This window comes from Panicum virgatum, chromosome 6N, assembly GCF_016808335.1.
Source record: "Panicum virgatum strain AP13 chromosome 6N, P.virgatum_v5, whole genome shotgun sequence".
Lineage (NCBI taxonomy): Eukaryota > Viridiplantae > Streptophyta > Magnoliopsida > Poales > Poaceae > Panicum > Panicum virgatum.
In genome coordinates, this window is record NC_053150.1 from 22,546,222 (window position 1) to 22,567,479 (window position 21,258).

Genomic DNA, 21,258 nt, shown 5'->3' on the forward strand with positions numbered 1-21,258 from the left:
CATTTTCTCAATTCCGGAGATAAACATGCGACTCGCTCAAATCATTTAGATTATATGAAATCTGCTAAAAACTTGGAACTTTCTATTTGCTGAGTGCTGACCTCGAAGACTCGAAACGAAGTCTGCTAATTCACGAGCGCGAGTCGGTATGGAACCTAGCGGTTGATTTCCAACAAGCATTAACTCTTTCTTTTCATCGAATCACCCGCGCACGTACGGACCATTCGCGTTTTCTTTCGCTGATAGGGAAATGCACCTGTGCCATCATGGTTTCATTTGAGCACATCGGTGCTCGTGAACTAGCAGACCTCCCGGCTCGGCTCTGCTAATCAGTGCGGGCCGGCCTGCCTGGAGGGTTAGAGCAGGGCTAATGGTTTCACCAGTTGCCGGCTAAATGGAAGTGCCAAGCCCATAAAACAGCCCGCACATATAAGAGCAAGATTAATAGAGTCGCCGGCTCACGGGCGCCTCGCGCGCACGCGAGCGGTCTCGGGGGTGGTCGCGGGCCCCATAAGTTTTCAATGCTCTATGCAGGACAGCAGCAAACGTGGAAGCCTTGGAGCGGACCGACGTGGAAGCCTTGGAGCGGACCGACGTGGAAGCCGGCTGGGCATTGCGCCCGCTTTTCGTCAGCACTTGACGAGACGGCTGCACTCCTCTTTCCTATTCTTTCTCTCCCACGTCAAACGTTGCTGACATGTCTTTCCCATTCGACTGCTGATGTAGTGCTATAATACTTGCTCTAATAGGTTGGCTATTAGACTGGCTGAGAAGAGAGTAGTAATAATGATAGAGTATTAATACTTGCATATGCATACGATCAGCTGTGGTATACATCTTTGTAGCCATTCATCAAGCAACAAAATAAGATCATCCAGTCTCACACTAGCCATACCAAAAGCATAGTTCGTTAACTTCTTAATAACAGGTTATGTTGAAACAAACATTGCACACATAACCTGATGGCATATGGTACCATGACACCAATACTTAAGCATTACAGAAGTCTTATGAATAAAACATGAAGCCAAACAAGGTTTCTGGCATACAAGCCATTGATTAATGATCTAAACGACGACTAAACGACGACAAAGGCACAATAAAGGTTGGATCCTTGGTAGAGCAGAGCAGCCAACGCATTTCCATCCAGTCAGGAGCAGCACTGCAAGTTAAGAAGAACTAAAATATGAGTACAGGAATCCAGTATGGAGTGGAGGAGGGTGCCATGGATTGCTGTGGATATGAAGGGAACCAAGCACCAGAGGCAAACATGGAAGGGGTGGTGGGTGCCATGGATTGTTGTTTCGCCGTTGGGGAACCAAGCACCAGAGGCAACCAAGCACCCGTTGGGGAAGGAACGGACTGAACCCCTGGGGAAGGAACGGACTGAGCCCCAAGCGACGGGATCTCCATTGGCGCCGGTGCGGAGGTCCTCTTGGATGGCCAAGGCATCTCGCAGGGAAGAGGGCCGGCGGTGGTTCAGTTACCTAGGGTTTGGAGAGGCGATTGGGGATGAACCGGATTGGGGATTTGAGGATTAAATCGAAGGGAGATCGATTTGGCGCGCAGGAGACTGTTTTGGTGGGAGGATCAGTGTAGATTGGAGCAAGGGAGGCAGGGAGGAGCAGGGGATCGGGAGGAGGAAGAACTCGCCTGTTAAATCACCATCAGCAGGCGGAGAGCGGAAGACTGAGTCTCGGTTCCGGCGCCTGGGTCGAGCGACTCACGAAAGGCCAGCTTGTTTCTCTCTCTCGTTTTCTCTCCCCTCCACGTCGATTTTTTCTTACGTGGCATGCTGTTTCGCCGGCTGACTCGGCATCATTATACTTGCTCATACAGGTGCTCGATTTCAGACATGTACGTGCATAGCTTATTTCAGATAACTATAAAATAAACTTTTTAGCATAATTTGTTGGATGATAATTTCTCGGCACATCTTCTGTGATGTGCATAATTTTTACCGATAACTTTTATAGAATAATTTTTAGGGTCCCCAATTTTTAACATAACTTTCACGAGTTGTACAATTTTTACTCGTAACTCTTTCAGCCTACATGCTGAAGGAAAATTCTAAACATAACTTCCATGCAAATGTTATCAGAAAAATTTTCTCACACAATTTTGATGCATAAGTTCGGCATGCGTGTGTAAAGATTACAACTTCTCAATATAACTTTTAAGCATACTTTGTACAAAATATTTATCAGAAGAACATCTCGGAAACACAACGTAATGAAGGTAAAAAAGATCGAAAACAGAAAAAAGAGAATACTAGGTATCACAAAATGTAAAGGAAAAAATTAGAAAGGAATGAAAAAAAGAAAGTAATTGATACCGAGGTACATCACTTTGGTGTGTGCTGATATTAATTAACTCTATTAATAATAGAGTTTGAAATTAAATACATAGAAGTTTGTGTTGAGACCCTCACTTAAATATGCAATTGGTATAAGCATATAGATTCGAACGAAACGATATGGTTTCTTTATATCCTATACGCACACGAATCGCGATTACGTAGCTTGTTCCTTATAAAAATCTGTCAACACCCGATTGTAATTGGATTTGAGGGAAGATGCTTCATGCCGAAAAGAAAAGACAGAAGGGATAGAAAAGCAGTTGTACGGCCCTATTTAAATTCATAAAGTCAAAATACAAAATTTTTATAAATTGCTTGCATGGTGTATTAAATATAGTCGAAAAATAAATCGCATTACACAAATGGACTGTAAATCATAAGACGAATATAATGAGCCTAATTAGGACGTGATTAGACACTAAATTACTACAGTAATACTACAATAAACATGTTTTAATGATGGATTAATTAGACTCATTAGATTCGTCTCGTAGTTTACAGACGAGATCGGTAATTAGTTTTGTGATTAATCTACATTTAATATTTCAAATGTTAAAAATTTCCTTTCAAAAATCTAAAAATGCAAAATGCATCTAAACCAGCATCCGGATCGATCGCTGCAATGTTTGCTAACGCTAGCTTGATGGATTGGATTTGGTCGAAACCACCCACGGCCATTTGGCCTCCCTTTCAAACCCAGTTGTCTGCTTTCCCCTTCCCCACCCGAAATGGCGGAAACCCCCGCCGCCACGACGGAGTACGAGCGCCGGCGGCAGGAGAATATCGTCCGCAACAAGGCCATCCTCGCCCAGCTCCGCCGCGACGCTGCCGACGTCTCCGCCCTCTTCGCCACCCCCGCCCGCCCCAAGAAGCAGCCCCGGCCGACCCCGCCCGCCCCCGCCGGCCCCCCACGCCGCTCCGGCCGCACGCGCCTCCAGCCGCTGCTGCCGTCCTCCGCCGCTGCGCTCCCTTCCGCACGCCTCAAGCCCCGGCCCTCCCACTTCCCCATCGCCGACGTGTTCGTCGCCAAGGCCGTGACTGACGCCTCGGCGCCGCTCACCTCCTCCATCCTCGCCGCGTCCTGGCCGCCCGAGGGTGGGTTTCGCGCGGCGAGCGAGGGGTTCGACCCCGGCGAGGAGCTGGTGCTGAGACCGGGGAATGTGAGGAAGCTGGCGACGACCGTGATTGCAGTGGCGCGGGTGCTGCCGCTGGCGGACCGCACGGTGGTCGCCGCAGGGACAATGCAGGGGCATCTCGTGTTCTGGGACGCGGATGGCCCCGCGCTGGAGCCTCGACTGTGCCAACCATACGGTACCCGCGGTGCTTCCGACGGCGTGTTCATGTACCACCCGCACACAGGATCCGTTGCGGGGATTACGGCTCACCCCTCTGCTCCAAGGAAGGTGATGCCGACTTCCTCCATTCCACTAGCATGGTTGGTTATGTGTAGCGGCGCTTGCTCTGTCCATGTTTGTAGCATGACCACGCTATTACCTGAAATGTAGTGGCGCAGTGCTAACTGTGTGTTCTTTTGTGTTGTTTGTCTTAAGTAATCCTGATACAACGAAATAGTGAAGATGAAAGCATGTTGTGCTTATGTGATTTTAATGTCTGAAAGTGATGTCGCAATATTATAATCAGTAATTTTCCTGGTAATTTTGAAGTACATTTGAAATCCATATGCTACTTTATGTAGTCATATATTTAATGAGTTGAATTGGGAGGACTGCTGACCCACTTTTCATGTGTATATTGGGATGCTCTTCTTTAGCAGTAAAGATTAGTTTCTTTTCTTTTGGTTCTCATGTTATTCAGCATTGTTTGCCACTGTGCCTTCATATTGACTATTTTGTCTTCCAGATATACAGCTGTACCCATGATGGTGACGTTTGTCTCATGGACGTGGAGAAGGAGATTTTCAATGCAATATATCTGTGCGACTATCCTGCATTCTCCCTTTGCCAAGCACCAGATAATGCCACTTGTTTGTATTTTGGTGAAGGGAATGGGCAGCTTAAGGCTTTCGATGAGAGAGTGGGTAAAGTCTCAAGCAAGTGGCTAATGCATCATGATTGCATTGGCTCCATAGACTTTAATCCAGAGAACCCAAATATACTTGCAACTAGTTCATTGGACAGTACGGCTTGTTTATGGGATTTAAGAAACATGAAAGTGCTGAAACCAGAGAGCTTGAAGGTTGTCAAACATGAACATAGTGTGCGTTCAGCTTATTTCTCACCAAGCGGGAGCTTTCTTGCGACAACAAGGTTTTACTTTTCATAAAGTTCATTCAATCTCCATATAATGCATCTGTGGGATGTGATTTGTGATTCAATTATCTCCGGCTGGACGTATTTGTCCACCACATTACTGCTAGAATGTCATTCAAATGGTCATGTGGCATATGATTCATTTTTTGTGTGCTTCCTTTGATAGAATCGTGGTTTACCCATTGTCCTAGCATAACTACATACAGATATCTAACAAACTCTCATCTGTGCAGTCATTTTAATACTGTTGGAATTTTAAGTGTCCGCAACTTCAACAATTCATGCTTTCAACAGCATTCTTGTCCTTCAACAACATTCAGGTATGACATCGCAGTTTACTTGTTTCTTTATCTGGAAATACTCCATTCGTTCCAAATTATAATTCTTTTTTGGCTTTTCTAGATAAACAGTACTTCCTATGTATCTGGATATGGCATATATCTAGATGCATAGCAAATGTCATGTGTCTAAAAAAAAGCCAAAATGATCTATAATTTCATTAATTTGTGTTAGAGTGTGTTGATATGAGTCATTAGTGGGTCATTAGTATTGGCTGTTTGGGCCTAATGGGCTGCGCCGCTCAGGGCTATGCGCCCTGGTCCAGCGTGCGTCGGCACCCCTGGTGCCATAGGGTTTTGTGTTGATTGTGTTGTAATAGGCAAGGATCTCCTAGATTGGATGTTTCCCTTTAAACCCTAGCTGATCCTTGCCTATATAATGTAACCTTCTGTTCATTGGAATACAATCTACAATTTCCCATACCAATACTTTCCTTCATGGTATCATGAGTCCCGGTATCCATCCCGCCTCACCTTCCGCAACCCTAGGCGTGCGCCGCCCTGGCTGCACCCCTCCTTCCCTCTACGGCAGACCTTCAGCTCGCCATGGCCGGTATCACCGAGCTTCCCGGCGCGACCCCCGTCGCCGCCTCTCCCAGCGAGACCGATGCCGACGCCTCCAAACGCACTGCTGCAGAGCACGCCGCGGAGGCCGAGCGCCTGAAGGCTGAGCATGCCGCTGCCCTCGAGCGCGCCACGAAGGCTGAGGAGGAGGCCGCCGCTGCAGTACGCGACGCTGATCGCGCACGCGCCGCCCTTGACCGCGCAGCAAAGGAGCGCGCCGCCGCTGAGGAGTCGTCTCGCGGCGACGACCCCTCTGGAGATGACGCCAGCCACGCCTCCAAGCCCTATGCCGGCAGTCAGGATCTCCAGGACGCCCTCCTCCACGAGGCTGCGGCCATCATGAATTTGCACGTCCAAGCCGTCGGCATATAGAACATTCGCGGCCTCGTTCCCATCTTCCTCGACTTCTCGGCGGACAACTACTCGCGCTAGCGCGAGTCCTTCCTCCTCACCCTCGGCAAGTTCTCTTTGCAGGATCACATCCTGTATGATGTTCCTGCCCCTGCCATCCCTGACTGGATCCGCATGGACTGCGTGATGTTGTCATGGATCCATGGCACCGTCTCCACCGACATTGCTGATGCCCTAGATTGCGGCTGCACCGCGCGCGCCGCCTGGCTCGCCGTCCAGGACCAGTTCCTCGGGAACAAGGAGCATCGCGCACTCTACCTCGATGCTGACTTCCGCGACTTCAGTCAAGGCGACCTCACCATCAATGATTACTGCTCCCAGTTCAAGAAGGCCGAGAAGCTCTATGATCTTGGTGAGAACATCACGGATCGCACTCTCGTCCTCAACATTCTCAAGCGTGGTCGGCCCTTCCCCACCTACGTTGACGCCAAGGTCGAGCTGCTCATGGAGGAGCTCTCCCTCAAGCATCGCTCCGCCGCCCCCGCTACTGCCCTAGTGGCGGCTGCCGCGGCTGCTCCCGCCCCTGTTCCCTCGGCTCCCTCTACGGCGACATCTGGAGTCGGCGGCAAGCAGCAGCAGCGCCGCGGCAAGCGCAGCGGCCAGAAGAACAAGACCAGCGGTTCCAGTACCTCTTCAGCCGCCGGCCAGAAGACTTCTGGCGCTCCCCAGGGCTGGCCATCCTTCTACAATCCCTGGATGGGGACTATACAGATGTGGCCAGGCCCTCGTCCACCTCTGGCGCCCAACCCGTCAGCACCGCAGCAGCCACAACACCAGCAGCCCCATGCGCTGGACGCGCAGCAGCACTAGCAAGTGCCTGTGGTGCCCTACCAGCAGGCCGCCGGCACTGCACAGTGGGCTTCTCCCGCGCCCGGGTTCTACAACCCGCTGGTGGGGTCCCCCACCTGGGATCAGCGCTCCCTCGCCTCTGCCTTTAGCACTATGACGGTGAATCCGCCCTCCAGCGGCGAATGGTACTTCAACTCCGAGGCTTCTTCTCACATGGCTTCCGACGCCGGTATCCTCTCTCGCTCAACCACTCGGTCTTCCTTTCCTTCCTCAATTATTGTCGGTAACGGGTCCCTTGTTCCCGTCACTTCCACTGGTTATACTGCCCTGCCAGGTTCCATCCAGCTTCACAATGTTCTTGTTTCGCCTGGGCTCATTAAGAACATAATTTCTGTACGCCAGTTTACTACTGACAATAATTGTTCTGTTGAATTTGATCCCTCTGGTTGTTCTCTGAAGGATCTTTCGTCCAGGAACGAGATCATCAGGTGCAATAGCTCTGGCCCGCTATATCCCATGAGGTTCCCCCCAGCTACATCCTTCGTCGTCGGTACCCCGCAGTCGCTTTGGCATCGCCGTCTCGGTCACCCTGGTCATGAGGCTTTGGCTAAGCTTGCGCCCCACTTCTCGTCATCTACTCAAGATATTAGTTCCACAGTGTGTCATTTGTGTCAGCTTGGTCGTCATGTTCACCTTTCCCTGTATCAACATCTAGAGCTACTCATAATTTTGATCTTATTCATTGTGATATGTGGACCTCCCCTGTTGCGAGTATCACTGGTTACAAATATTACTTAGCAGTTCTTGATGATTGTCGCGGGCTTTCGGGGGTACCCACAGCCGGGTGGTGGAATGCACCCGCCTATCTCCCGAGGGGGAGTACTCGGGGAAGTGATAAGCTATTAGGCCGATCTAGCTTCGGGGCAAGAACGCAAGAACACACGGATTTTAGAGTGGTTCGGGCCGCCGGAGCGTAATACCCTACGTCCACTATGTGGTGTATTGCACTAGGTATGAATGAGTCTATCCTCTGCCCAGCCCGGGCTTCTCCTGGGCCTGAGTCCTTTTCTAACGGGCGTCTCCCTTTTATAGAGCAAAGGAGGACGCGTACACAGGCGTTGGACCCCGACAGGTGGGCCCAACAAGGATGTATATTTTACTATAAAAAAGACACTAATGGTGCTATAGTGGTTGAGAATCTCTTCCCGGATACGCTTCATTGCACTGTAGACTCTCTGACCGAAGGGAGTCTTCAATTGTCCCATCGGCGAGGCGCCTGTTGAGACAGTGTAGGTTGCGGCGTAGACTGTTGGGTCTACCGCGTAGGCGTTATGATACTCCGTTGCCGAGCTGTCGTGTCTGCCTGGCGTAGCAGACAGACGAGTGTGGCGTGGGTGACACCAGCGGCTGCACTGTGCGCCTTGGTAACGCGCGGTCAACAGTACAGCCTGGCAAAAGTCACCTCGGGCTCTACAGTAGAGCGCACTTTCGTTTACCGCGTTGAATGTGGTAGGTGGGCGAGCCTTCTCGGGGAAGCGTCGCGGCCGCGCGCGCGTGCCGCCTCCTGCGGACACGTGGCGGCTCCGGACCCCCCCCGGGTGGGGTGCCTGTTTCCTCCCCGCTGAGGGATCCGGATAGCATGTGGGGGTCCGGGACCCCGTGGGAGGTCCGGGGCCCCCGGCCGTTTTGCCCTGAGGGCTTCCTTCCTCGGGACACGTGGCGACACCGGACCTGCCCCGAACGGGAAGCGGGTTCGGTGCCGTTGGTCTGGTGAAATGGAGCCGGAGCCCAGGGGTCCAGCTGCTCAGCTCTTTAGGGCGTAGTTACTGATAACTACCCGAGTCTTGACACGGCAAGAGGGGGTATCCCAGTTCTGAGGTACCGACAATGATTGTTCTCATTATCTGTGGACGTTTCCTCTACGCCTTAAGTCTGACACTTATCCTACATTGACTAATTTCTTTGCCTACGTGTCTACTCAGTTTGGCGCCACCGTCAAGGGAGTCCAGTGCGATAACGACCGCGAGTTTGACAACTTTAGTGCCCGCACGTTCTTCCTCACCCGTGGCATGCACCTCCTCATGTCCTGCCTGTATACCTCGTCCCAGAATTGTAAGGCTGAGCGGATCATTCGTTGCCTTCTTCTCCAGGCCGGTTTGCCACCATCCTACCGGGTCGAGGGCCTTCATGCCGCCACCTACCTCCTCAACCGCCTACCCACCAAGACGCTCTAGCTCTCTATTCCACTTATGTCTTCTCGGCAAGCCTCCATCATATTAGCACTTACGCGTTTTTGGTTGCCGTAGCTATCCTAACCTGTCAGCCACAACACCTCATCAGCTAGCTCCTCGTTCCGTATCCTGTATCTTCCTCGGATATTCATAACACCATAAGGGGTACCGGTGTTTTGATCCTGTTACCAACTGTTGGCGGCCAAAATTGGCAACTACCGAGGACCGACCGGTCAGACCGGTCTGGTCCTGTGTAATCCGAATCAGGTTAGATTTGGTTTGTAGAGTCCGTTTGTAACCCGATTTGGAAGGGGTACGTCCTTCCCGGCCTATAAATATAAAGGCCACGGCCGATTGAGGTCCTTCTACCCAATCGAATCAATCAATTTACTATTTTCCTGCTTTTCTCAAATCCTAGCTTTTCTAAGGGCGTCTTGACGAAAGGAATCGGGTGCTCGTAGCCTAAAAGGGGGAGGGGGTGAATTAGGCAAACTAAAAACTTTAACCTCAAGCTCCAACTATTTGCACATAAATTAAACTAAAGCATACTATCTAGATGTGCAACTAGTGTTCTTCTAGTGTGAAAACCCTCATCCCAAAAGAGTTATGCAATCTATAGCCAATCCTATCAAGATTCTACTCTAGAAAGTAAAGGCACACAAAGATTGCAATAAGTAAATGCGGAAGCTAAAAGAGAGATGAGAGAAAGCAAACTTTTGTAACACGAGGATTTATCCTGTGGTTCGGTTAGCCACAAAGGCACACTTACATCCACGTTGTTGAAGCACTCAAAAAGAGTATTGCTTCTCGGCCACCAAGTCTCTTCCGTGAACACAATCACGGTCACCTTGGCCCCGGGTTCCACTAAGGAACTTCTCCACCAAGGAAGGGGGTCTCCACATCCCCCGTACAAAGCTTGTCGTCGGCACTCCACACCAAGCCGGAGAGTCGAAGACGTGCCGGCGAGTCACCAAGACTCTAAGGATGGCCGGCTCACCGAGTACATGTTGTGGTTCTCTCCTAGAACTAAGGCACAAGGCACACAACCTTGCTCACTCACTCACTCAAGAGCTAATCTAGCACTAACACTCACTAAGCATGTGCTAAACCTAAGAATGTGATCAATTTGCTCTTTGGATGGCTTGGAGTTGTTTTTCAATGTGTATGAGGTGTCTCTGGTCACCGGCAACTCCAAAATGGCCGGGGGAAGTTATATATATAGCCCACAAATTTGAGTTAGCCATTTGTAGCCGTTGGGGCTATTTCTGCGTAAGGGTCGGATAAACACACCGAAGGACTCGGATGATCCGGTCACTAATAGCCAGAATTATCCGTTACACCTTTCTGACAAGCACTGCAGCTCAAATAAGGTAAGGTCGGATGATCCGAAGGTAGTGTCGAATTATCCTATGCTAAAGAAACTTTCTGGAGTAAAAAACATGCTCTCTGAACAATACTCTGGTGCATTAGTCCGACGCTTTTTATACACGGGTCGGATTATCCGACCTCACACAAAATCAGCTCCATGGTGCTTCGTAGTTTGATCATTACTCTCAGCTCCGAACTCCGTTTTTGATGATCTTGTACTCTTTGGAAAGCTTATGAAATTCTCTACAAGAATATCCAGGAGTCCGTCTCATTTGATCAAGTTTTGGGCATCGGAATATCCGAATACCGTCGGATCATCCGGTCGCACACAGAAATCAGCTTCATGGTGCTTCGTATTTTGATCATTACTCTCAGCTCCGAATTCCGTTTTCGATGATCTTATACTCTTTGGAAAGCTTATGAAATTCTCTACAAGAATATCTAGGAGTCCATCTCATTTGATCAAGTTTTGGGCGTCGGAATTATTAGAGTATATTTGGGTCGGATCATCCGGTCGCACACAGAAATCAGGTTCATCATGTTTTGATCATAACTTTTTGCTCCGAACTCCGATTTTGATGATCTTGGACTCTATGGAAATCTTATGAAATTGTCTACAAGAATGTTCAGAAGTCCATATCATTAGATCAAGTTTTGGGCACTGATTCAATGCATCAGTTTAACCGGTGCTACTATTTCATGTGAAACTCAACCAATTCAGCATTTATTTGAATTCTTTCTTTGATCCTTGTTTTGCTAGGGCTTTGTATTCATCCTTGGGACCTAATATGATTCACTCGATAAACTTTGTTAGTCCCATGATTATGTTGTCAATCGATCACCAAAATCACTCGAAATGGCCTAAATGGGGCCATGTTCGTTACACTTGAGTGGCCTGCCGATCTCAAGACAACCCTAGATCTGCGAGCTCCGACGGGGTCCCTCCCGAGCTCGTGGCTTTAGGTCTTCGCGAAACTGCTCTACGCTTGACTGGTCTGACCGGTCGCCAGGGTTCTTCGTCAGGTTGCGATCGTTGCGATCTTGTGCATTCTAGCGCTTGTGTGTTGACCAATTTAGCGTCAACATACTTTTTGGCGACTCCGCTGAGGACAGATGTGCATCCATCAGTTACAATGACCGGTGACAAGGTTAACCCCTCCAAGATAGATTCCACTCCTCTCGAAGTCAAGTATGAGGACATACCTGAGAGCCGCAATCTATTCGAGGCCCAGCTCAAGGAGCAGGAGGCCACGAAGAGATTGCTTGCATATTATGGGAAGACTCGGCAAGACGTCCTCGAGAAGGTGAAGTTTGTCATGCCTACGTTCACCCCATCTACTACGGCTACAGCTGCTGCTTCATCTGCTTCTACTACAAGCGATGTAAGCTTTTCATTCAATTCCATTAAGCGGTTTGCGGAAGTCTTTTTGGGTAGATTCGAACAGTCGCAGAAACTCACACAAGATTTACTTATCGACTTGAATCTACAAAATAGGGGTAAGAAACCTACTAACGATTATCCTAGTCAAACCCCTGATCCTAGTTTTTCGGCCGCACCTTCAGAGAATTATCAGTATGGTATGCCACCGAATTTCTTCCTGGGACAGACGCCATAGCCGGGTACAGTTCGGCCGTCCAGGGCCGAACCGATCAGATCGGTCCAGCCGACCGGTCAGACCGGTGCCTCGGCGGCTGGACCGGTCAGACCGGTCACTCAGACCGGTGCCATGGTGCTCGGTTCCGCGTCACAGCCACAACTCGCGCCTCTTCCTACTTCGGCTGCCCCTAGCCTAGAAGAGGAATTGGCGGAGTTTGTGCCGCTGTATACTACCAAGTCATATGGTGAACCCCTGTTTGCTCCACCGTTGCCCAAAGATGTTTGGGATGATTGGCTCAAGTAAAATCCGCAATATGCCACACAAACGATGTCCACTACTGATCCGGTGACACATCGTTTAGGCCAAACATCTACTGGCAACTATGAGGCCGATCTTCTTAGGATGAGAGAGAATCTGGCCAGCATGTTCAAGTCTAAACTTGGTTTAGACGTGGGTAGAAGTCGGCTTTACCAAAGGTCGTATGTTGATGCTTTCGATTTGATTCCTTACCCCGTTGGTTGGCGTGTTCCCGATTTTGTTAAATTTAGCGGTGATGATAACCGATCCACTTGGGAGCATATCAGCCAATATATCACTCAACTTGGGGAAGCCCAGTTCTAGCAAGTCTTTGCGCGTTCGTCTGTTTTCTTTGTCTTTGACTGTAACGGTTTTCTCTTGGTTTTTGTCGTTAGCCCCTAATTAAATTCATTCGTGGGACGAATTAGAGCAAAAGTTTCATGATCATTTTTATAGCGGGGATAATACAACTAAGCTAATAGATTTGACATTGGTTAGACATGGTAGAGATGAGTCTATCCATGAGTACTTTAAGAGATTTAAAGATATTAAAAACCGATGCTTCAATTTGACTCTTTCTGAAAAAGACGTGGCCGATTTAGCTCTTGCGGGTTTGCGTTCTAACTATAGAGAGAAGCTTGATGGTTCAAGTTTTTACTCTTTAAATCAGTTTCAGGTAAGAGCTTTAAGCCAAGAGGCAAATATAAAAAAGAAAAAGATGTCTACAAGTCCCATCGTTCAAATACACATATTTGTTGGGGGAATGGCCCAATCGATGTTGTAAATGGGCCTCATGTGATGGCCCAAGAGCCTGTTTGTAAATATTGTATTCGTCAAGGGGCCGGGAAAAAATTGCCGCCTCCTCCCTTCTATATATACGGCTGACCCAAGGGGTCAAAGGGGGGGCTCTCTCGAGCACTTCACTCATTGGTTCCATTCGGATGTCTTCGGTACTCTCTCTGCTGCTTGGCGGACGCACATCCCCAACAGTTTGGCGCCCACCGTGTGTTTGGCACGAAGTCAAAACCCGCGAACACCACATACTTCGTGCTGAACTGACGGCAAGCCTTCGGCCAACAGGAGCGCCGCTTCGCCAAATTTTGCCCACGACACGTGGTCTTCGGCGGCTGCACTAGCTTCGGCAACTTGGCCTTCGGCCCACGCGCGAAGAAGACCGTGGCATGACAACCTTCGACGGCTCGACCCAGCAAGGCCGTAGCCCGTAGCTTCGGCACAGCTTCGGTGTGAAAAGAGGCGAACGGCGTCACAACTTCGCGCCCCGACATCCTCTTCAGACCACGAGGCGGAGAGAGCCTCCTTCGGCCATGTGCAGAACGCGCCTCCGCTCGGGCATCCTCTTCGGATCGGTGGCATCCTCTTCGACCAAGCTAAAGAGCGCAGAACACGCACCCCTTCAGCTCACGGAGCGAAGAGCCTCTTCTTTGGCCCACGACGCGGCAACTCTTTGGCCTGCCGCGCCCGCACACGACAGGAAGCTTCGGATTCGGCAGCAAGCCTTCGATTTGGCTTCGGTGCACGAGCTTCGGTGGAACAGCTTGCTTCCTCTTCGTCGAACTTGAACGAGGGCTTTCGGATGCCTGACGACGCACATGCTTTCGCCATAAAATGAACAACACTTTGTCTTCGCATTTTATTACTTGTGCGGATATTATTACTCTCGCTTCAACTGCAGCTGCAGCTCGGCCTGGCAACTTCGTCAGCCCGCGACTACTTTAGCATGATTACCACACCAAGCTAGCACGCCTTCGGCCTGACCTAGCGTATGGGGCTTCGGTGCACCAGAAGCCTCAACTTCGGCCCCGGGCGACACAAGCCAGGCTTCGGAACCTGGCGAAGGTGCCACATGCTCGGCCTTCGACCAGCTTCGGCGAGAGGCCCGCTCACGCCTTCGGCCCACACCTCGGCCCGCGGCCCAGTATCACCTTGGGGCATCACTTCGGCCGGCCTGCTTCGACACAGCCTGCTTCGACGTGTGGTCAGGTGTCACCTCTCGACCCGCAACATCGGCTTCGGGCCCAGGCGAAGAGCCCACCCGCTCGGCCTCTCAGCCACGGCGCCCAACCGGACCCCAGCTCCGGCACCACACGCCCGGTCCAGGTACACCAATTCTGCAAAAATGCTAAAGGCTGTTGGAATCGAACCTGGTACTGGAAGTTCCAGAGGTAGCTTCGCCAACCAACTCAACTACTTCGCTTTATTGGTGCACGTGGCTTCACCCTACCTTTTAAAAGCACTAGGTTGTCACCATAATTATACTTCTTTGCATATGCGAGAAGAGCTGCAAAGTCAAGGTGCGAGTTGATTTTTGCCGAGTAGCGAGGAGTGGCTTTTGCCTTTGATAATTTAATACCTTCGGCACAGGAAAAGTTGCTTCGGTGGGATTTTTGCCGTGGGCCTAACCAACTCATTTTCTCTCTATATCGATTCGTCGGTTTTATTTGTTTACAACTTCAGCTCCGAAACAGAATAAATACATGCTGCTTCAGCCCAGAGCGGAGCCTTCGGCTCAGCACCGCGCCACCGAGTTCAGAACGGAGACAGTGGCTTCGGCCCAAGGTGGCGCCTTTGGCCCAGCGCGGTGCGCCACAGGCCGAAGAGGCATGTGCCTAGCGTCGGGCCACACCGCGTGAGCAGGCGGGCAGGCGCCACCAGCAATGGCCTGAAGGTGCCGAGGCCACCTCGTCGTCCCAGCCCGAAGGGCAACAGGCTTCGGCCGCCGAAGCCACCTCTTCGGCCCAGCCCGAAGGAGCTGGCCCGTGGCGCGGCCACCTTCGGCCATGCGAAGACCAACTTCCTCGGTGTCGTGGTGCTGCAAACCACGGCCGGGTGGCGGAAGGCACCCGCCCTAGCCCAGAGGGTGTGTACTCAGGGGGTAGCTAGTCTTAGATCGATCTCCCTCCAGAACACAAGAAACACAGCAGGATTTAGAGTGGTTCGGGCCGCCGGAGCGTAATACCCTACATCCACTGTGTGCTGTATTGCCTTCCCACAAGCGTGAGGAGGTGCGAGAGCTTGAGTCTGTATGGATGTCCCTGTGCACAGCGAGCGCCTCCCTTTTATATCTCAAGGGGGCGCGTACACAGTCGTTGGATCCCCGACAGGTGGGTCCAACGATGTAGTATAACCTAACGCACTGTTCATGCATTATGGCGTCGCAGGCAAAGGAGATCTTTCTCTTGGATTCCCTCGCCTGCTCCCGGAGCCCTTCGTCCATCATGTCCTAGCGTCGTCTTGTCAGGTCAGGCCCGTCGCAGCTAGTGACACCGCCCGTCACATTGCTTAAGCGGGCGGTGTAGCTTGCGGCGTAGGCGGCATGATGGAAAAGTGCCGTGCTGTCGTATCCGTTTAATGCTACAGGCGGGCTCTGCGCGGGCGCGGCTCAGGCGGCTGCACTGTGCTCCTTGGTAATACGCGGCGCGCAGCGGGGCCTGACAAAAGGCTGTCTTGTGTACCACGGCGGCAGAGCACGCCTTGTCTATCGCATTAAATGCGGTAGGTGGGCGAGTCTTCCTCCGGAAGGCTCGCGCACGATCCCACGCCTCCGGGACACGTGGCGGCTTCGGACCCCTACACGGTGAGGGGAGTCCGGACGGGCGTAGGAGGTCCCGGACCCCTCTGGGGGTCCGAGGCTTCGGCGGTCAGCTTGGAGCTTCCCTTCCATGGAGACACGTGGCGCCACCGGACCCATCCTCAGGCGGGGAACGGTCCGGGGCCGTTGGCCTGGTGAGGGAAAAGCCTGGCCTGTGGGGCCTGGCTACTCCGTCTCTCCCGCGCAGCTACGGATAACTACGCGGGTCCTGCTTTGCTGCAGTAAGAGTGGGTATCCCTGTTGCAGGGTGCCGACACTCGGCTTTCGGCGGGCCAACCTCTTCGGCCCAGCCCTTGTCGTGGCCACCTTCTTCGGCCCATTTGAAGGACAACAGGTACGCTCTCCTCGGACATCAGCTCCGCTTTTAGCAAAAACACAGGTGCAGCCGTGCAGGCGCTGAACCAAAGCTCGAACCCTGGCCCCAAGCTTCGTAGGTATGGCATCAAGCCACCCCAGCTACACAATTTCCTTGTTGTACGAAGTTTCAGTCAGTTCTAAAGAACAGTCCAAAAGGGTGCATGTCCTTCACCATCAAAAAATGTTTAAACGCCAAGTTATGGCCCCTAGCACTGTTTATAAATCAGCTGGTTACCCTTCGCTCAAAGCGCCGAAGGGTCGTTTATCTCTTTGCAAAATAAATTATCATCTTTATTATCCCGATTCAGTTGAATTATCACTCCTGATACACACTCCTTCGTTGAAGTTTAGTTGAAAGGCCTTAATTATATGCTTATAATAATTCTTCGTTTGCAAGAATATCACATATCTTTTCTACAGGCTCTTCGTCAAAAATATCATCTTCGGGCTATTTCTTCTATGAGTGAGCTCAACCCATGACGCAAGTGGTCTTCGCCGAAATGGCCTTCGTCAAGTCCAAAAATTGTCATCGTCTAGTTCAAAAATGGTCTTCGTCGAAATCATCTTCGACGAAATGGCCTTCGCCAAGTCCAAAAATGATCTTCGTCGAAATTATCTTCGCCGAAATGGCCTACGTCCAGTGTAAGGTTGGTCTTCGTCAACTCCAGAAATGGTCTTCGTCAACTTCAGAAATGGTCTTCGTCCAAGATCACACTGGTCTTCGTCGGAATCCTCTTCGTCGAACTTATCGTCGTCAAAATGGTCTCCGTCGAAATAGTTTTGGGGCTTTTGGGTTCACCAAAAAAAAAAAGTCCTTCGGCGCAAAATGCCGAGGGCAAGAAAAGTCCTGTCGTGCGAAAAGCCGAAGGCAGAGAAATCCTTCGGCGCAAAATGCCGAGGGCAAGGAAAGTCCTGTCGTGCGAAAAGCCGAAGGCAGAGAAGTCCTTCGGCACAAAATGCCGAGGGCAAGGAAAGTCCTGTCGTGCGAAAAGGCGAAGGCAGAGAAGTCATTCGGCGCAAAATGCCTAGGGCAAGGAAAGTCCTGTCGCGCGAAAAGCCGAAGGCTAGGTGTGGTCCTCTCTCGCTAAAGAACCGAAGGCACCCTAAGGAAAGTCCTGTCGCGCGAAAGCCGAAGGCTAGGTGTGGTCCTCTCGCGCTAAAGAGCCGAAGGCACCCTAAGGAAAGTCATGTCGTGCGAAACGCCGAAGGCAAGAAAAGCCCTCTCAGACGAGAGGCCAAAAGGCGTATGAAAACGATGGAACCCTTCTCGAACAAAAGGCCGAAGTGTTGAAGACATTGACCTCTTCGGTCAGAAATTGGCGTCCTCGGTCAAAGGCCTTCGTCAGAAATTGAGATCTTCGGTCAGGGTCTTCCTCACAATTGACCTCTTCGGTCAGAAATTGGCGTCTTCGGTCAAGGGTCTTCGTCATAAATTGACCTCTTTGGTGAAATGTCTTCGTCATAAATTGACCTGTTCGGTCAAGGGTCTTCGTCGAATGGGCTTCGCCAAAACGGCCTTCGTCGAAATTACCTTCGCCAAAGTGGTCTTCGTCAAAGTTCAAAATGGTCTTCGTCGAATTGGCTTCGCCGAAATTGGCTTCGTCCAGATTATCTTCGCCGAAATGGCCCTCTTCCAGTCCAACAATAGTCTTCGTCGAGATTATCTTCGCCGAAATTCCTGGTCAAGTCCAGAAATGGTCTTCGTCGAGATTATCTTCGCCGAAGTGGTCTTCGTCCAGTCTAAAAATGGTCTTCATCGAGAGACAAAACGGTCTTCGTCAGAGTTTCTCTTCGACAAAATTGTCTTCGTCAGAATTTCTCTTCGACAAAATTATCTTCGTTGAAGTTCTCTTCGTCGAAAGACAAAATGGTCTTCGTCAAACTGGTCTTCGTCGCATTAGTTTCCGACGAAACCATCTTCGTCGCACTGGTCTTCGTCGAAAGACAAAAATGGTCTTCGTCACATTTGACGAAACCATCTTCGTCGCAATGGTCTTCGTCGAAAGACAAAATGGTCTTCATCGAACTGGTCTTCGTCGCATTAGTCTCCGACGAAACCATCTTCGTCGCACTAGTCTTCGTCGAACGACAAAATGGTCTTCGTCGAAATGGTCTTCGTCGCATTAGTCTCCGACGAAACCATCTTCATCGCACTGGTCTTCGTCGAAAGACAAAATGGTCTTCGTCGAAGTAGTCTTCGTCGCAATAGTCTCCGACAAAATCATCTTCGTCGCAATGGTCTTCGTCGAAAGACAAAATGGTCTTCGTCGAAATGGTCTTCGTCGCATTAGTCTCTGACGAAACCATCTTCTTCGCATGTTCTTCGTCGAAAGACCAAATGGTCTTCGTCGAAGTGGTCTTCGTCGCAACAGTCTCCGACGTTATCTTCTTCGTCGAAGTTTTCTTCGACAATATGGTCTTCGTCGAAGTGGACTTCGTCCAAATGGCCTTCGTCGAAATTATCTTCGTCGAAGTGGGCTTCATCAATTTGACCTTCGTTGAAAATATCTTCGTCAAAATGGCAATGGCTACGTCAGGGTTTTACAGAATTCTACGTTAGGGTTGAAAATATCTTCGTCGAAGAAAGAGTATCTTGTCAAATATGCACCGAAGCTCTATCCCTCTTCGTCGAGCGAAAAGGGGAGTCATCGGCGCGTAACAAGTGAAGACGCTTGAAAGAAGTAAGCACGGATCGCACGTCCTGAATGGGTCCTGCTCCCCTTAGCTTCACTTCCAGTATATTAAAGTCCTCCCATGCACAACGCCGAAGGCAGGAAGGACCTGTTGCGCGAAACTATAGAGGTTTGGGCTGACACCTTTCTGAGTTCTCGGGGTGTCCGAACAATTACGCTGGCTCTGCGCCTGTGTCGCCATGTTGAACTCAGATCTTCGTTTAAAATGGGCTTCGTCACTTCCATGCGACCACGAACTCCGGACAAGAGGGGCTATAGGAGGGCCAGGGGACCAGCACCTTCTGGCGAATAAGTTTTGTCCGGTGCTCGTCGTTTCGGCTTCGACGACGACTTCGGCTTCGCCTCCGTCGACAGAGTTCGGCTCGAGGGGCTCGCCTTCTACTTCGGCGACCGCGACTTCGCCCTTGTCGACCGAGTTCGGCTCGAAGGGCTCGCCTTCTACTTCGGCGATCGCGACTTCGGCTTCGCCCTCGACGATAGAGTTCGGCTCGAGTGGCTCGCCTTCTACTTCGGCGACCGCGACTTCGGCTTCACCCTCGTCGACAGAGTTCGGCTCGAGGGGCTCGCCTTCTACTTCGGCGACCACGACTTCGGCTTCGTCCTCGTCGACACAATTTAACTGGGCTCGCCTTTCTCCTTCTGCGACAACGAAGAGTGATCCGAAGATGCGACGAGACTCATCCGGCGCGAAGGGTGAAAGCGCCCGGGAACCAAGGCTCTGAAGTCACTGACGGATTTGGGCCACTCCTTGTATATTCAACTACTATGCTCTGTTGTACCCATCAAACCAAAGTAGCTGAGGGGCTACTGTTGGGGGAATGGCCCAATCGATGTTGTAAATGGGCCTCATGTGATGGTCCAAGAGCCTGTTTGTAAATATTGTATTCGTCAAGGGGTCGGGAACAAATTGCCGCCTCCTCCCTTCTATATATACGGCTGACCCAAGGGGTCAAAGGGGGGGCTCTCTGGAGCACTTCACTCCTCATTGGTTCCATTCGGATGTCTTCGGTACTCTCTCTGCTGCCTGGCGGATGCACATCCCCGACAATATTATTGAATATGATTCCGATTCTTCGGACGATGAGGATAAAGAGTTGTATGCTACTGAATTTGTTTGGCCCGCCTCGGCCAAACCATGTTCTTGTGCATCTCTTAAGCCGACTCAAAGGAATCGGCACGAAGAGATGAAGTTTACTTTTGATGTGTCCAAGTGCGATCGTATTTTTGATGAATTGTTAAGACTTGGGCATTTAAAAATTACTCATGTTATACCGCCGCTTGAGGAGCTAAAGCGGCGCTTATTGCAAATTTCATAATTCTTCATCTCATGCAACATGACGGTGGGCTTGATGCAGCGTTGGAGGAGGTGATCCCATTGGTGCCAAGGGGGTTGCTTCGATGGAGCTGACCATTGGAAGCAAGACGATTGCAACAACTTTCTTCGTTTTCGAGGTGCAAGATAATTTCAACCTTATACTTGGATGTGATTGGATTCACGCCAATCAATGTGTACCATCTTCCTTACATCAAGGCTGATGTGAAGGGCTCGGTGCACTGCGCCGAACGGCTCTACGAGGCAGTGGCGACCATGTCCTCTGACGACATGGAACGCCTCGAGTCGTCTGCTCATCTGTAGGCGAAGCAATGCCTTTCTCCCGACAGCTCGGCCCTCACCAAAGCGGCCCGCCTCGGTGACGATCCTGAGAAAAATCGTGACCATAGGGGCCGAGCTGGTGGAGAAATAGGAAGACGTGGTCATTGCCTTCCTCCGTGCGAACGCTGATGTGTTTGCGTGGAAACCGTAATATATGCCCGGGGTCCCAGGGAAGTGATCGAGCACCATCTCGCCGTGCACCCTGGTGCATAGCCCGTTCAACAGAAGATCCGGCGATAGGCCCCGGAGAGGCAAGACTTCAACCGCGACCAGGTGCGGAAGATGCTGGAGGCCGGCTTCATCCGGGAGGTCATCCACCCCGAGTGGTTGGCCAACCCGGTCATCGTCCCCAAGGCCAACGGCAAACTCCGCATGTGTCAACTACACCGACCTCAACAAGGCCTGCCCAAATGATCCTTTTCCGCTACCTCGCGTCGACCAGGTAGTTGACTCAACGGCGGGATGTGACCTCCTTTGCTTACTGGACGCGTACTACGGGTACCACCAGATCAGCATAGCGAAGGAGGACGAGGAGAAAACATTGTTCACCACTCCGGTGGGAACGTACTGCTACGTCTGCATGCCCTTCGGGCTCCAGAACGCTGGTCCGACTTTCCAGCGGACCATGCGCATCACTTTACAGGACTTGCTGTCCCGCAATGTCGAGGCATACGTCGATGACATTGTGGTCAAGACCTAGCAGCAGAAACCTTCCTGCA

At 51.0% G+C, this 21,258-nt stretch overlaps 1 protein-coding gene and 1 long non-coding RNA gene across 6 annotated transcripts in view; one reads left to right on the plus strand and one right to left on the minus strand.

Annotated features, from left to right (window-relative positions):
* Positions 1 to 863: 863 nt before the first annotated feature.
* LOC120680018 lies at positions 864 to 1,709 on the minus strand. The gene is made up of 2 exons (XR_005677431.1): positions 1,260 to 1,709; positions 864 to 1,162 (listed from the first exon to the last, which is right to left on the minus strand). It is a non-coding gene; the product is annotated as an uncharacterized LOC120680018 (long non-coding RNA).
* Positions 1,710 to 3,034: 1,325 nt separating this feature from the next.
* The window catches only part of LOC120679262 (DNA damage-binding protein cmr1-like), a 29,318-nt gene continuing 11,094 nt past the window's right edge, over positions 3,035 to 21,258 (plus strand). For 3 of the 5 annotated variants that reach the window (XM_039960806.1, XM_039960808.1, XM_039960807.1), the window contains exons 1-3: positions 3,035 to 3,762; positions 4,220 to 4,626; positions 4,863 to 4,949. In XM_039960806.1, the coding sequence (XP_039816740.1) occupies positions 3,088 to 3,762; positions 4,220 to 4,626; positions 4,863 to 4,949 (1,169 nt within the window). In that variant the 5' untranslated portion in view covers positions 3,035 to 3,087. Of the gene's footprint in view, positions 3,763 to 4,219; positions 4,627 to 4,862; positions 4,950 to 20,240; positions 20,345 to 21,258 lie in introns of all 5 variants that reach the window. The other 2 variants (XM_039960809.1, XM_039960811.1) reach the window with 1 other exon arrangement.